Below are 16,286 nucleotides of genomic sequence, written 5' to 3'. Positions count from 1 at the left end.
ACATCCTCTTGGGTCATCACATAAACCACTAGCAAAGAGAAAGCCACCCCCTTCCTGAGGCAGCCCATTCCCTCTGTGGACAGATGTCACTGTTAGAGAATCTGTCCCTGTTCAAAACTAAATTTTTCATTGAGTTCTTGCTCTGAGTTGTGTTCTCTTTCTCATGAGAGCCCTTCAGACACCTGAAGGCAGCTCTCAAGTGCCCTCTGAGTCTTCATTTCTCCAGTCTAAATATCTCTCATTCCTTCAACCAGCCTTGATACAGCAGGGTCTTTAGACCCCTTGCCTCCTTTTGAATACCCCCAGCTTATAAATGACCTTCCCAAAAACATGGCCCTAAAGACTGAATCCTGCATTCCAACTATGCCCTGACCAGGGCAGAATGCCATGGTCTTCTCCCTTCTCATGTTCTGGATGCCTTGCTTCTTGTGGCAAAGACATGGGAGATGATAATTGCCATCCATACATCTCCCAGTCCTAATGACCTACCCTTCAGCTGGTGAGTTGAGGTAGGAAGAGAGAGGGAAGTTTCTTCTCTCTTTAGGCTCCAACACCACCTGGAGCCCGATCATGCCACAAGGCCAATCTTTGGATGTCAGGGACAGGGGAGTCATCTACCCTGGCTCAATGTGAAAGCTTCCATCTGTTGCTTACAGGGTCTTCGGATCAATCCCTTCAGCAGATCCTCCTATCCCATGTGGAGAGCTTCCTGAAAAATCATTTCAGCCCCATCTGGAGAAGCTTCAACGAAAGCCTCCACAACCTCTCTCATGTGGTAAGGAACCTATCGCATGACGTGGAGGCCAATCGCCAAAACATTGAGAGATTCCAAGAGATTGCTGTGCTCAAGGAAGAATTCCAGGAGCTGGGCACCAAGTTCGAATCCAAAGTTCAGGAAAACATTCTAAAAGTCAACCAGCTTCGGCAAGACATTGACAGTCAGCTGCGTGATCAGCAGCTTGTCTTGAACCACAACCTGTCTACAGTCAGAGCAGACACAGATTTGAAGGTAAAGAAGATCCAGAAGGCCCAGGAGGTCCACTTACTACTGACTAATACCAGCACGGCAGAGACCAAAGAAGAACAGGATGACCTACAGGTCAAGCTTGGACAGTTGCAGAGCAACCTTTCTGAGCTGTCCTTTGCCTCTGCAAGGAGAGAAGATGAAGTTCTGAGTGCCCTCAGACAACTCAACGAGACTCTCGCCAGGCATGAGGAAGATATCAAAGAACTCTTCATGGATTCTGATGAGAACTTTGAGCTTGGCACCAGGTTAGAAGGGCAGGTGAGCACTATGCTAAGCAACAAGGCCATGATCGAGGAGCTCAGGGTCATCTTAATGGAGAAGTCTCTCATCATGGAGGAGATCAAAGAAGACTTTGAGAGGCAGATCCTAGATCTGAACTACACCCTGCACCACTTACAAGGGAGTCATTCAGACCTGATGAAATATGTGAAGGACTGCAATTGTCAAAAGCTATACTTTGACCTGAGCCTCCTCCGGGAGGACCAGAGAAATGCCACACGTTTTCTGGAAGAAACCCATGTGACTCTGGAGGACCAGAAGATGCTGGAGAGCTCTTCCATCAAGGCTCTGCGCAATGCTGTGGAGGACATTGCCTTGTCTGTGGATGCCCAGAAAGAGGAGATCACCCAGGCCAAGGAGAGTGTAGCCTTGTTCAAGGGCCAGCTGCAGGCGCTGGTGGGGGAGGTGGAGGGGCTAAAGAGAGTGGACAGGCATGTCTTCAGGGAAATTCGCCACCTCAACCATTCCTTTGGCTCCCTCCTGGAAGATGCCTTGAGGCACCAGATTGTGCTGGCCACCCTATTTGGAGAAGAGATGTTAGAGGAGATAACTGAAGAGGAGAATGACAAGTTGCCCTTGACCTACCTTCAAATTGAAGACGCCCTGGATTATACATCAAATAGACTGAAAGAGCATGCCATAGATTTGATGGCACTCAGGGAGAGGGTAGATTTGCTGGAGGGTGTTGGTGAAGGAGGACAACTCAGTTTCAAAAGAACCAAAGCAGGTACTCTGAGCAGAACGGAACACCTAGAACCCAACCATGAAGCTTCAGATGGGGGCAGCCCCCAAGATAACGACCTGGCCAGCCTGAAGAGCGAGGTCACACACCTGGGCACTCAAGTGGAGAAATTGGAGGCCCAGATAAGCCACAGCCAGGGGTGCTGCCATCCTACTGATCTACAGCCCCTTAACTCATCTGTGGAGGGCCTCCAGAGTGATGTCAGGGCCATGAAACAGGACCTGGGCCACCATCTTCAGCTGTTCCACAACCTGTTTGGCAACTACCAAGAGCTGCTGGCCACCAACATCAGCCTGGACCTGAGGAAGCTTCAGTCTGTGCTCAGCAAAAAGGGAAAGAAGCAAAAGAGAGAACAGGAGTCGGAGAAATGGAGAGGGCTTCTATTCCCTGGGAGTGGGAGAAGTGACCAGGACTCCAGGTTCCTCCAGGAAGGTAAGTATTTGAGTGTTTTCCATGCTAGGGCCATTGTGGGAGGGGGGAAACCTCCACAAAGTAAGAATAGATTTCAAGCTGGAAGAATCCTTAGAGATCAAACAGTGTACTCTCCTCATTTTACAGATGACGAAATGAGGCCAGAAAAGTTAAGGAACCTGTCTAAAGTCACAGAGGCAGCAAATCCATTCATCAGTCAATACTGACTAAGCACCTGCTATGTGCCAGGCACTGTGCCAAACTCTGAGGATACAGACAGAGACAAAACACTGTCAAGGAGCTCCCCATGTAGCAGGGAAGACAACATGCAAGCAAATAAGTACATACAAAGCAGGCTATATACAGGATCAATAGGAAATAATCAGCTAAGGGATTTGTTGTTCAGTTGCTTTTAGTCACGTTGACTTTTTGTGCCCCTATTTGGGGCTTTCTTCACAAAGATCCTGGAGAGGCTTGCCATTTCCTTCTCCAGCTCATTTTACAGATTAGGAAACCGAGGCAGACAGGGTGAAGTGACTTGTCCAGGGTTGCACAGCTAGTAAGTACTTGAGGTCTGATTTGAACTCAGGTCTCCCTGATTCCAAGCCCAGTGCTCTGTGTACTATGGCGTCAACTAAAGTCTGAAGTCACTGCAATTAAGGGGGTTGAGGAAAGTTCCCAACAGAAGGTGGGAGTTTAGTTTTGACTTAAAGGATGCCAGGGAGGGCAATGGTCAGAGGCAAAGCTAACCCAAGTGCTAGACCTCCAAATCCAGCCACACCCTTCTTGCCACTCCATAGGACCTTATAGAAAGCCAGCCTCAAAACTTGAACACTTGGGTTCAAGTCCCATCTCTGACACTTACTGGCCCATGTGACCTAAGGCTTAAGGTTTAATTTCTCAGTCCCCCAGGCAACACACTATACCTATAAAATACAGAACATTAGCTAAAAGTGCATCACTGGAGGAAAGAATTCCTAGATGAATTAAACTGCAAATCTGATTAAAATAAAGAAACAAATGATGATGCTAACAGTTATAATAATGCTTTTTAATCCATCTCATCACCCTACATTTACCTAGTGTCTACACCTTCCAGAGTGCTCTCATATTCATAGCCAGAATTTGAACTGAGGTCTCCTGGCACACAGTAGGCCCTTTGTAAATCTTTATTAATTGAATCCAAACCTAGTGTTATTTCTACTATGGCACACATTATTTTGAGGATGGGTGACTAAGCCCCAGAAAGTCATTAATGAACTTACCTATGGTATTACACCAGCTGCTTCACCTCCCACTCACTGGTTAGCCCCCAAATCAGTCAACATTCAAGAACTGCTGATCAGCTGCAAATGGAGGTGACCTATCATTTTCTTTACTTCAGTAGCCTAGTAGCAGAAATAACTCCAGTTCAATGGTTAATACCAAGCACACCACTTGAGGCAGGAGAAGGAAGTTCAACTCGTTAGCATTTTTCAGTTCCAAAGGATGTCTGACTGGTTTGCTTTTAACCATAGTCTTTGTGCTGCCCAACACTTCCAAACACACTTCAAAATCCGCTCACAGTGATGGGGATTTGGCCTTCCACCATTCAATCAAGTGATACACTTCCCTAGAGTAAACACCATTTCTCTCAGAGGTTTGAGTCACTTTGAGCAGGTGAATATGAGCAGCCACATGAAAGGCATATGGACTGAGAGTCTTCCTTTGGCTAGGGGCTAAGCAGAAATACGCTCACCAGAAAGAGCTGAAACTAAAGAAAGCGATGGCCCAGTGACTGGGCTGAAACTGATGATTCCCTCCTAAACATTCTCTTCTCACTGGATTTTTCCTCTCTCTCCTGATTTTTCTTACTACTACTAATACTACTAGTTAACATTTATATAGATGTTACTATGGACCAGGTACCGTGTTAAGTACTGTAGGAATATTATCTCATTTGATCTTCACAACAATCCTAGGAGAAAGGGACTCTTAGTATCCCCATTTTACAAATGATAAAACTAAGGCAAACAAGGGTTAAGTGACTTGTTCAAGGCCACACAGCTAGTAAGCATCTGAGGCTGATTTGAACCCAGGTCTTTCTGACTCCAGGCCAGCACTCTGTCCACTGCACCACTGGGCTGTCCTTCACCTATCAGACCTTTCCTTTTGAGTCTCCATTGCTGGTTCATCCATCTTCCATGTTCTGTCCTCCATATATAAATGTCATCCATCTCTCTGTGCCAGGCCCCTTCTCTGTTCAATTTCCAATGAGTTCAATTACCATCTCCATGTGGGTGAATCCCAGACTGATTTATCCAGGTCTAGTCACGCCTGAGCTCCAGACGTCTATTACCATCTGCCAGGCATCTCAAATACAGTATGTCCAAAATGGAAATCACCTTTTTCCCTAAATCTGTCCTTCTTTGTAACTTCCCTATTTTGCCAAGGACATCACCATCCTTCCAGTCACCCAGGTTTCAGACCTCAGAGTTGTCCCATACAGGCATCATTCATTCATTCATTCACTCATTCATTCAGTACGCCTTTATTTAATACCTATTGTGTGCTAGGCACTTGGGATACAAATACAAAATTGAAACCTCCCCTGCAGCACTCAAAGAACCTCTCTTCTAAATAGGGAGAAGAAGAGAGAAGCTAATTCACAGTCTACTATACATGACACCCAGAGGATCTTGGGGATAGGCCTCATCTAGGAGATAGTACTTGGGCATAGCCTTGATGGAAGTTGGGGATTTTAAGAGTCAGAAGAGAAGCAGGAGTGCTTTTGAGGCCTGGGGAAGAACAACCTCAACAAATACACAGAGATGGAATGTCTGTCACATTCTGGGAACAACTATAGGCCAATCTGCCCAACAGACAGAGTTAATGAGGGTGATAGAATCATCCTGAAAAGATCAGCTAAAGAAAGATACGAAGGTCCTTCGATGCCAAACTGAGGAATTTGCATTTTATCCTCTAAACTAAAGGGAATCTTTGGAGTTTGGGGGGTTTTTTGGAGGGGGAGCTGAGAGGGGAGGTCAGACCTATGTTTGAGGAATATCAATATGGCAGCTGTGGAGAGGATGGGTTGGAGAGCAGAGAGATAAAAGGAAGGGAAACCAATTAAAGACTGTTATGACTGGACCAGAGCAGTAGCTGTTTGAGCAGAGAGAAGTGGAATAGATATTGTAGACTCAGAAGCAACAAGACTTGGTCATTGATTGGAAATGGAATCTGAGGGAAAGGAAAGAATGGAGAATGACTGAGGGTGAGAACCTGAGTGACTGGAAAAATGGCCATGACTTTGACAGAGGGAAATCAAGAAGAAAGGATGACTAGGGGTGGAGAAGGGGGAGGTACAAGGTCATCATGAGTTCTATTTTGGATAAAGTGAGCTTGAGATGGCAGTGGGGCACGAGGTTGGAAATGTCCAAAAGGCAGTCAGTGAATGTGGGGTTGGAGCTCAGGAGAGAGACTGTGCTGAATATGCTGGTCTGGAAGCTGTCTGTATTGTAATGATAGTTGAACCCATGGGAACGGATAAGAAAGGTCACTGACAGACATTACAGAGAAGAGGGCCCAGCACAGAGCCTTAGGCTACTCATTCGTATGCATGTGCAGATACATACACATGAGCTCATTCTGGATCCATCTAGTCCTAATAGATATCATTCTCTATTTCTTTTCCTTTTTGTGGCTAAATTCCCTGAGAAGGCCATCTACAAAAGGTGCTTCCATTTCTTCTTAACTCACTTTTCGCTTCACTCTATTGTCTAAACTTCAATCTTATTATTTGACTGAAACTTCTCTCTCCAAAGTCACCAATGATCTTTGAATGGCCAAATCAAACAGTCTTTCTTCAGTCTTCAGTCTTTGTGATCTCTCTCCATCCTTTAGCACTGCTGATCATTCTTTGTCCTCGACACTTTCTTCAGCCTGGTTTCCGTGGCACTGCTATCTCCTGGTTCTCCTCCTGCCTGATGCTTCTGTCTCCTCTGCTAGGTCTTCCCCCAAGCCACACCCACCAGGGATCCCTAAGGCTCTGTATTGGACTCTCTTTTCTTCTCCCTCTCTATTATTTCACTTGATGATCTCATCAGCTCCTGTGGTTTCAACTATCTAATGTCTCTGTGCAGGGGACTCTTGCTCCCAATCTTCATATCTCATCTCCAACTGCCTTTAAGTTCCAAAACATGATATTTTGTAGACATCTGAAACTCAACACATCCAACACTGAGCATCATCTTTCTCCTCACAACCTTTCTTCTTCCCTATTATTGTGGAGGGGGCCTTCATCGTCATAATTACTCAGGATGTCCATCTTGGAGTCATCCTCAATGAAGTTTTTAAGAAGTAGCTAGATGGTACAGGGGATAGATAGAGTGTTGGGCTTGGAGTCTGGAAAACGAGTTCAAATCTGGCCACAGATACCTTCTAGTTATGTAATCCTGGACAAGTCACTTAACCCCTGTTTGCCTCAGCTTCCCCATCTCTAAAATGGAGGTCTAATAGCTTCTACTTAATAGGGTTGTTGTAAAGATCAAAAAAAAGCACTTAGCATGACATATCATAGTAGGTACAATATAAACATTAGCTATTAATACTGCTGATCATGACTTCTCATTCTCTCTCATCTCTCACAGCCAATCTGTTACCAAAGTCTTTCGAGTTTACCTTGGTAACATCTCCCTAATATACACCTCTCTACTCTGGCACTGTCCCCACCTTGGTACAGGCCCTCATCACCTCATGCCTAGATTATTAATAGCTGCTGGTGGGTCTGCCTGCCCCAAGTCTCCCCCCATTCCATTCTACTCTCATCTGCTAAAGTGATCTTCATCAAACATAGTGCTGACTATACTGTATCCCCCTCCCATTCAATAATCTCCAGTGGCTCCCTATCACCCCCAGGATTACATATAAAATGCTCTGTTTGGCTTTCAACGTCTTTCATGACCAGGCCCCCTCCTACCTTTCCAGTCTTCTTACACCTCACTGCCTTCCCTTTGCTCCATGGTCCAGGGATGCCAGTCTCCTGTCTGCTCCTTGCACATGACAGCCTAGACTGTACCTTTTCTCTGACTGTCCCCCATGCCTGGAATGCTCTCCCTCTTCATTGTCATCTCCTGGCTTCAAGTTTCCACTAAAAATTCCACCTTCTGCAAGAAGTCTTTCCTCACACCTTCTAAGCTTAGTACCTTTTCTCTGAGCTGGATCTTGTCTGTACATGGCTGTTTACTTGTTTTCTCACCCATTTGATTGTGAGCCCCTTGAGGGCAGGGATTGTCTTTTGCTTTTCTTTGTATCCCAACTTCTGAGCTCAGGGCCTAGCACACAGTAGGTGCTCAATAAATGCTTTTTTTACTGACTTCACACACACGAATGTGAATAATAATCCAATAAAGGAGTCCAAAAAGGACTTGTCAGACAGGGAAAAGAGTCAGGAGAGGGTAGTGTCATGAGCTATGGGAGGAAAGAACAGCCAGACAAGCTGACCTTCCCTCTCTAGAGTGGTTAATTAATAATAATATTAACTAGCATTTATATGACCTTTCAAAGTTTGAAGAGCACTTTATAAACATTATACTATTTGATCCTCACAACAACCCTGGAAAAAAAAGTATTATTATTCTCTCCATTTTGTAGTAGAGGAAATTGAGGCAGACAGAAGTGACTTCCCCAGAGTCACACTGCTGCTAAGGTCAGATTTGAACTTGGGTCCTATGACTCCAGGGGGTCAGGTGCTCTATCCACTGTGCCACCTGGTTGGCCTTAGTGACATGAGAGAAGGTCTATCCTTCCATCAGAGATTAAAAAAAAAGGTGCAGACAATGGGGAGGAGGTCAAGGGATTTTGGAGAAGTAGAAGAGGGAGAAGAAGTAGCATCTGTAAGACGACCATTATTTCTTCAGCAAAGAAGGAAGCAGATTTTGGAGAGGAAGGGGTTAAGGCTGGAAGAGAGAAGAAAAAGCCTAGAACAGTTATTCTGGGCAGTCTGCTATGGTACTTCCCCAAAGTCCTGACAGCCCCAGAAAGGGAAATAACCATGGAGGGGCTAACCAGGCAACTCCCTTCCTAGGAGGCTCCTGATGAGCACCACAGGCATCAGGGTGGGCTAGACTTCCTCCCCACCACTGCTTGGGCTTAGGAAGTCAGAGGCTGGTGCTAACAGTAACAGTAACAACAGCAGTGAGAGCTGGCATTTAGATAGCACGTCAAGATTTGCTGTTATTATCCCCATTTTACAGATTACAACAGGATAAATCAGAGTCATAGGGAACATATGTATCTGCCAGCCCTGGCCTGACAGCAGTGAATGTCTGTTAGCTTGAAGCCCTCCTGATCCCAGGCCAATTCATTTTCAACTGGAACACTGGGGTAGCCTTCCTTTTTTGCCATGGAGGAAGTGAACACCCTGCTGCTGTCCCCTCTTCCCCAGAGGACTGGGGCCAACAGATCTGGGGCTCTCCTTTCTACACTGGGCTAGGCAGGGCTGCCATGATTCAGAAGGAACCATGTCAAAGCCTGATGCCCAGACTGGTTATGTTACACCCCCACCTCCTGGCAGCAAGGAGAATGACATCGTGGTCAAAGCCAAGATGCTGGGTACTCCTGTTCAAGACTCATAACATCTCAGAGTAGAAAAGGAATATGAAGGGAGTCTATCAAAACCAAACAAGGACCCCCTCCACCATATGCCTGGCAAATGGCCCACGGCTCTCTGCTTAGAGAGGCTGCTAGGTGGTGCCACAGTGCACAGAGTGCTGGATCTGCAGTCAGGAAAGACCAAGTTCAAACACAGCTTGAGTACTAGCTGTGTGACCCTGAGTGGGTCATTTCAACTCTGTGTGCCTTAGTTTCCTCATCTGTAAGGTAGGGATGATAATTAGAGCACCTCTCTCCCAGGCTTGTTGTGAGGATTGAATGAGATGATACTTGTATTGCTTTGCAAACCTTAGCTGTATAAATGGTGGCTATTTCTGTTGACAGCCATCAATGAGGGGGGTCACTTAGGTTCATAAAGCCTTGAATGAAGGAGGGAAAGTCATTTTGATTTAGTGAGAAGTGACCGTTATTTTGTTTTTAAGGAATATGACAGAGAAGTCATTTTCCTAGGATTCTGAGCAGGATTTCAGCTTTTTACACAACCTAGGACAATTCTTTTATTTTATGGATGAAATCACAAAGCCTCAGAGAGGTTAATGATTTGCCCAGGTTCATACTGCTGAGCTGGGATTCAGACCCAATTTTTCTGATGCAAGATGGAGGATTCTTTTCCCTTTGCACACTTACAGACTAAGTCTTCCCCCCTACAAGTCAGCGGGCATTTATTACAGGAATGAGCACTTACTGTGTGCGGGGCACTGTTCTGATCACTGTGGATAAAAAATAAAGCAAAGACCTAGCCCAGGGGTGGAGAACCTGTCACACTTGAGGACCTAGAGGACCACATGTGCCCTTGAGGCCGCAAGTTCCCCACCCCTGACCCAGACCTTGCCTTCAAGGAGCTCTCTTTCTGGTTGGGTAAATGACATACAAACAGTTCCATATGTTTGTTTAATTACACTGTGACAAAATTGTACTGGGAGTCCAGAGACCTGGGATCTCCTTCCAGTTCTGCCATTAACCCATATATGCTTTCCCTTTCTGGTCCTCAGTTTCCTTTCCTGTAAGGTGCAGGGGATGATAATGTCAGCCTGCTTACTGCACAGGGTCATACAAGGATCAAATGGGGCATGAGAAGTTGGTGAAAAGAGCAAAGAACTTAACTGCAGAAAGCCTAGAGACAAGTCCCAGATCAACTAACACCTACTGTATGACTATGGGCATGTTATTTACATTCCAGTGTCAGCTAAAGGGTTCCATAGTGCACAAGGTGCTGAGTCTAGGGTCAGGAAGACTCATATTCCTGAGTTCAAATCCAGCCTCAGACTAGCTATGTAACCCTGGACAAGTCACTTAATCCCTATTTGCCTCAGTTTCCTCATTTGTAAAATGAACTGGAAGAGGAAATGGCAAACTTCTCTAGTGTCTTTACCAAGAATATCCCAAATAGGGTCACAAAGAGTCGGACACAACTGAACACACACACACACACACACACACACACACACACACACACACCAGTTTCCTTATCCAGGAAGGGACTGGACTATATGATCTAGAAATTCACTTCCAGCTCTGTCTTCGTGTGGTGCTGATGGAGACCAGAAAAGAGGGGGCCAAATAAACAGTAATTGCTAACATTTATACAGTACTGACATGTTATTTCATTGGAACCCCACAACAGTTCTGTGAGGGAGGTGCTATGATTAGCCCCATTTTACAGAGAAGGAACTTGAGCTGAGAGAAACCAGGGTCACATAGCTGGCAAGTGTCTGAGGTAGAAGATAAACTCCAGTTCTCCTATGTCTAGGTCCATTGAGTGATTCATCCACGGTGCACTCAGCTGCCTCTTGAGCTATATGCCTTAGTCTAGCAGGTATCATATTTTTCATCCATTAGAGCCTTCTGGGAAGCAAAGAACAGTGGGTATCACCTGCTCAACTGTCCCTACTTTGTATATATCTACGCTTCTCATAAGAGCATAGATTTAGAGCTAGACCAGATCTAGCCCAAATTCCTCATTTTACAGATGAAAAAACGGAGGCTCAAGTGACTTTCCCAAGGTCACACATCTAGGAAGTAGCAGAGAGGGGATGTAAAGCCAAGTCCTTTGGCCTCAGACTCACAGCTCTTTCCAGTGCACTGGAATTAGGGGAAGAGGGGCAGTTTTTCATTAGATTGGAACATCAATGAAGAATATAATGAGGAAAATAGTAACTCGGACATGAATCAAAGTAAAACTTCTCTTAGGTTTTGTGAACCTGGACAAGTTCTCCAGCCTCTCTGAGACTTAGTTTTCTCATCTGTGAAATCAGGATAGTGATATAGATCACACTTACATACCAGGGCTGTCAAGGAAAGCACTTGATAAACTCTAAAATCTATAGGTGTGTAAATTATTGCAGTAGTTAATCTCAGAGGTGTTCTGCTTCCTTCTGCAACAAAATTGTAAAATTAGATAAGAAAGGATATCAAAGAGGGGCTTGGAAGTGAACAGAACATTTTTGTGAAAGCTTAACAGGTGGAATGAGGGGGGAAGGGCGAGGGGACCCATCAGGTCAGCCAGATAGATGAATTTCAAAGAGCCCAGATAACCTCTTCAGTGTGAAGAAATGATCCCAGAAACTACAGGAAGGTGAGAAATTTGAGGCGCTCACATACACCCTCTTTCCCTCTCCAGTAAGTGCCCTAGATAGGAGCAAGAACAAAAATTTTAGATTTTGTTTTCACAACACTACAGCAAGATCTCAGAACTATTCAAATCGTCTGATCACCATATTAAAATAATGTGGTGCAGAACATCCGTTCTGAAGTGGAGGGGCTGGATTCAAATCTCAGCTGTGCTCTTTGTTATCTTTGGGACCTTGTTGGTTAGTTCCTTCTGCCTATATTTGGAAAATGGAGGGGGTTGGATTAGATAGATGACTTCTGAGACTCCTTCTCGTTCTAAGTCTACGATCAATCTTCTGTACACCCCAGGGCACCCCGATAAATGCAGGGCATGTGTTGTTCAGTCATTTCAGTCATATCTAACTCTGGGATCTTATCTGGGGTTTTCTTTGCAAAGATACTGGAGGGGTTTGCCATGTCCTTCTCCAGCTCATTTTCGAGCTAAAGAAACTAGAGATGAGAAAACGGCAGCTCGTTTTGTAGTGGCTAAGAATTGGACATCAAAGGGATGCCTACCATTTGAGGGATAACTAAAGAGAGTGAAACGACTTGCCCTGGGTCACACAGCTAATAAGTATCTGAGGCTGGATTTGAACCCATGCCTTCCTGACTCCAGGCCCAGAGCTCTATCCACTGTGCTACCTAGCTGCCCCATATGCCCTTAACTGTAGGGTATAATAGGTGCTAAATAAGGTCATGTTTTTTGATTGTTGTTTATTCTGAATGATAAAGTCTACATTATTTTTGATAATGGAAAGGAAGCAAACCAAAGCCTAAAATATCTTCTCTCCATAGAAAAATAATAATTATAATGATTACAACTCAACTGGACAGAACAATACCGTCACTCCCACCCCAATTCTGTGCTACTTGGTGCAGGTCTATGGGAGAAAATGACTTCTTAATTTCTATCATGCTATTGCTTAAGTATTTGCCAAATTTGAGGGAGATGAAAGAGAGACACTTGTTTAAGCCAGTGAAGTGCAGTAGAGAGGTACTGGAATTCAATATCTCACTCTGGATAACTGAGGCAGCCCACATATTGAAAGGGACAAAATAATCCTGGGTAGGTGATGCAGAGCTGGGCCTACAGTCAAGCAGACCTGGATTCAGATCTGGCCTCATCAGCTATGTGTCTCTGGGCTAGTCCCTTAACCTGTCTGCCTTAGTTTCCTCATCTGTAAAATAGGGATAATAGTAGCACTCACCTCCCAGGTTGTAGTAAAGATTAAAGGAGATAATTGTAATGTGCTTAGGATAGTGCCTTGCATACAGTAAGCACTATTTAAATGTTAGCTATTATTATTATTAAAACACCTGCAAATCTGAAAGTGCTATATAAATAGTGGTCACTATTCCTGTCATTAGCTAGGATAATTTCTTTGTTTTGGGGATAGCCTATTGGTTGGTCAATGGGGTTGGTCTGAGAAAGTGCAAGACTCAGACCCAGGAGTGCTCTGGTATGCACTAGCTGTGTAACACCTCTCAGAGCCTCAGTTTCCTTATCTGTAAAACTGGGATGACCCTTGCTGTTCTCTCCCTGTCTCAGGGGGCTGCAATGAGGAAAGCGCTGACAGGCATGCCATGTTCACCTAAGACACGGGCTCACAGCCCCATAGCGGGCCAGGTGGTTCCTCTCCCCACTTAAAAATAAGGATTTTTCAAATGAGGAAATAGGCTCAGGCAAGTGAGGTGACTTGCCCAAAGTCACAGAGATAGTGTCAGATTTCGAACTCAGATCCTTCCCATTCTCTCATGCACCACTGAGTGACCTCTGTCCTCCTGTCTGCTTTCCAGGATCCTCGGTGGCCTTCTATGCTGGATTTCCCCAAGGGACCCACGGTCTTCGGAGACCCGTGAAGTTCAATGCCACTTACCTGAACATCGGGGACGGCTACTCCTCCGAGCACGGCTTCTTCCGAGCCCCAGAGCGTGGAGTCTACCTGATCGCCGTGAGCGCTGAGTTCGGCCCAGGGCTAGGCGAGGGCCAGCTCGTGCTTGGGGGTCGACTCAGGACGTCGGTCTCCAGCAGCTCCGAGGAGCTCACGGCCGCCGGAGGCAGTACCGCGGCCACCTTCGCGTTGACTGAGCTGCAGAAGGGGGAGAGGGTGTGGTTCGAGCTCACGAAGGGTTCTCTGGCAAGGAGGGATCCCAGTGGGACCGCCCTGGGAGGTTTCCTGGTGTTTAAGACTTGACCCCAGAGCCACCTCCCCGTTTCTTCTTCCCAAAGAGGCCGTAAATGCCTGGACTGTGATTTCTACAGCACCCCTGTGTTAGCCCTACACGCTCCCTGGAAGCCTTTAGCCAAAGCACATTTGGTGCTCAAGCCTCATGCTTTGGGTGCTTTTTCCTGAAGATGAGAGAAAACTTCTAGAACTTGGAGTGCTTCCCTCTCTCTGCCTTGGGACCTGAGGTCTGCTATTGTTGAAAGACTCCCCTTGCGGACTGGGCCGGTCGGAACCTGAGGTTTGGCTGAAGCCTAAGGCGAGATTTGAAGCCCCTCGACTGGGGTGGTGGGGGGAGGGAAGCTGCCCTTCACCCCCTCCGGGGTCACCCAGTACTTTGAGGGGGCTCTCCACCTTTTCTGAGTCCTGTAGTTTTTCTAGAACTCTTCAAACCTCTTCCTCCCCTTGGTTCCTTTTCCATTCCTTATCCACCTCTCTTGAGGTCCACCCAGTGGAGAAAGACCTCAGCCGTCCAGTCAAGTCAACCCACTTTTATTAAACAGGGTGCTAAGTGATAAGGATGCAAAGAAAGGCAAAAACAATGCCTCTGCCCCTGAGGAGGTCATGTTCTTGTGTTGGAAACATCAAGGTGAGCTAGGAGACTTGGCTTGCTCGAGAAAATGTCACTCTTTTTGTGGTGGCTAAGAATTGGATATCAAGGGGATGCCCATCAGTTAAGGAATGGCTGAAGAGGCTGTACATATGATTGTAATGGAATATTATTGTACTAAAAGAAATGTGGAGCAGGTTGATTTCAGGAAAAAACTGGAAAGACTTACATGAACTGATGCATAGTGAAGTGAACAGAACCAGGAGAATCTTGTATACAGTAACAGAGGTATTGTTCGATGAAGAACTGTGAACTGGTGACTTTGACAGCCCTCTCTCATTTAAATCCAATTCGCTTGCTGGTCATGGCATCACCTCTATGATGTCATGGTCCTCTTTCAGACTGAAGGACAAACAAAAACCCTGGGAATGCCTTAGCTGGTCTCAGGAATACAAAGACCCAAGACAGTTCCAAAAGACTGAAGATGAAGCATCCTATCTGCCTCCAGAGAAAGAACTGATATTAATTGAATACAGACTGAAGCAGGCTATTTTTTAAAATTTTCTTTTTCATTTTTTTCTTTTATTTGAGTCTTCTTGTACAAAATGGTTAATATGGGAATGTTTTACATAATTGCACATGTATATTTGATTGCTTCCTGTCTCAGGGAGGGGGGAGGAGAGAGAAAGCGATAGAATTTGGAACTCAAATCTATCAATAAAAATGTTTTAAAAATTGGAAAAAAAGAACAAAAAGAAAATGGCAGTTCCTTAGAATGGATATGTTTTCCAACAAGAAAGCTCCATTCTGGGCAGTGTTAGTACCTTAACATTCATGGAAGATAAAGGGAAAAACCATTTGAGAATAATCAAGTCCCATAGAGAACATCTATTTCAATCCTCTTGCTTTAGAAATGAGGAAAGTGATAAGAAATTTCTGTTCCTGGGCATGAAGAAAACCAGGGTCCTTCCTTTGGCATCTGAAACCCACTGGGTTCACCCACAACTTCCTGTTTATTGCTAAATATTTCCCATCCCACCCCTTTCCCCTTCAGTTTAAGAATCCTTAAAGTAAAACTTAAAAACTCTGGGGCAAATTGTTTTTGTTTTTAATTTTTAAATGGAAACAATTTCCTTATTTTCTCACAGATTCATAGACTGTTAAAACAATAACTAGGATGTGGTGATCAAGGTTTTGCCCTTAGACAGAGAAATTTATGGAGGTATTGAAATCACTTTCTACCCTTTAGCTGTACAGCAATACTAACTAGTGCCTGCTTAGGAAGAATTCATTACATAGGAAGCTACCAAACCACAGGTCCTGCCTATTTCTCTGCCTTCTCCCATCCCACTGCAGAAGTCCCTCCAGCATTGGCCCTAGTGATGTAGCAGGATCTACTCCTTTCCTTCAATGATTCTAGGACAACTTGTCCTAAATTAAAAAAAAAAAAATAGTTACAGCTCTCCTGTTAAAGAACCAGGGAACTTCTGAGAGCATTTTGGTTGATAGAGGAATAAATTGAGGGTCAGAGCAGGAAAAGAGCTTGCCCAAGGTCATTTAGCTTACTAGCAAGAACCTGACTTTGAACTAATGTCTTCTGACTCTAAGGTCAGTGTTGGGTTTTTTCCCCTACTACCCTCCACGCCCAGCTTCCAATGACTTTGGTATTTGTTAGCATCTCTATCTATAGTAAAAGATAAGAAAGGAAAAAGAATCCAAACTCAAAAATAAAGGTCTCTTTGAGTTATGATCATTTGGAATAAAATTCTGTCCTTCAATTTCTTGTCACTT

General features: G+C 45.0%; 1 protein-coding gene across 1 annotated transcript in view; it reads left to right on the top strand.

Annotated features, from left to right (window-relative positions):
* The window catches only part of MMRN2 (multimerin 2), a 46,829-nt gene extending 31,574 nt beyond the window's left edge, over positions 1 to 15,255 (top strand). Inside the window, exons 6-7 of the mRNA XM_072628564.1 lie at positions 657 to 2,480; positions 13,518 to 15,255. Coding sequence (XP_072484665.1) covers positions 657 to 2,480; positions 13,518 to 13,915 — 2,222 coding nt within the window. The 3' untranslated portion in view covers positions 13,916 to 15,255. The remainder of the gene's footprint in view (positions 1 to 656; positions 2,481 to 13,517) is intronic.
* The last annotated feature ends 1,031 nt before the right edge of the window (positions 15,256 to 16,286 follow it).

The sequence above is a fragment of the Notamacropus eugenii genome, chromosome 1 (assembly GCF_028372415.1).
Source record: "Notamacropus eugenii isolate mMacEug1 chromosome 1, mMacEug1.pri_v2, whole genome shotgun sequence".
In the NCBI taxonomy this organism is placed as follows: domain Eukaryota; kingdom Metazoa; phylum Chordata; class Mammalia; order Diprotodontia; family Macropodidae; genus Notamacropus; species Notamacropus eugenii.
The sequence above is the reverse complement of the archived record's forward strand: the minus strand, read 5'-3'. Positions and strand labels throughout refer to the sequence as shown.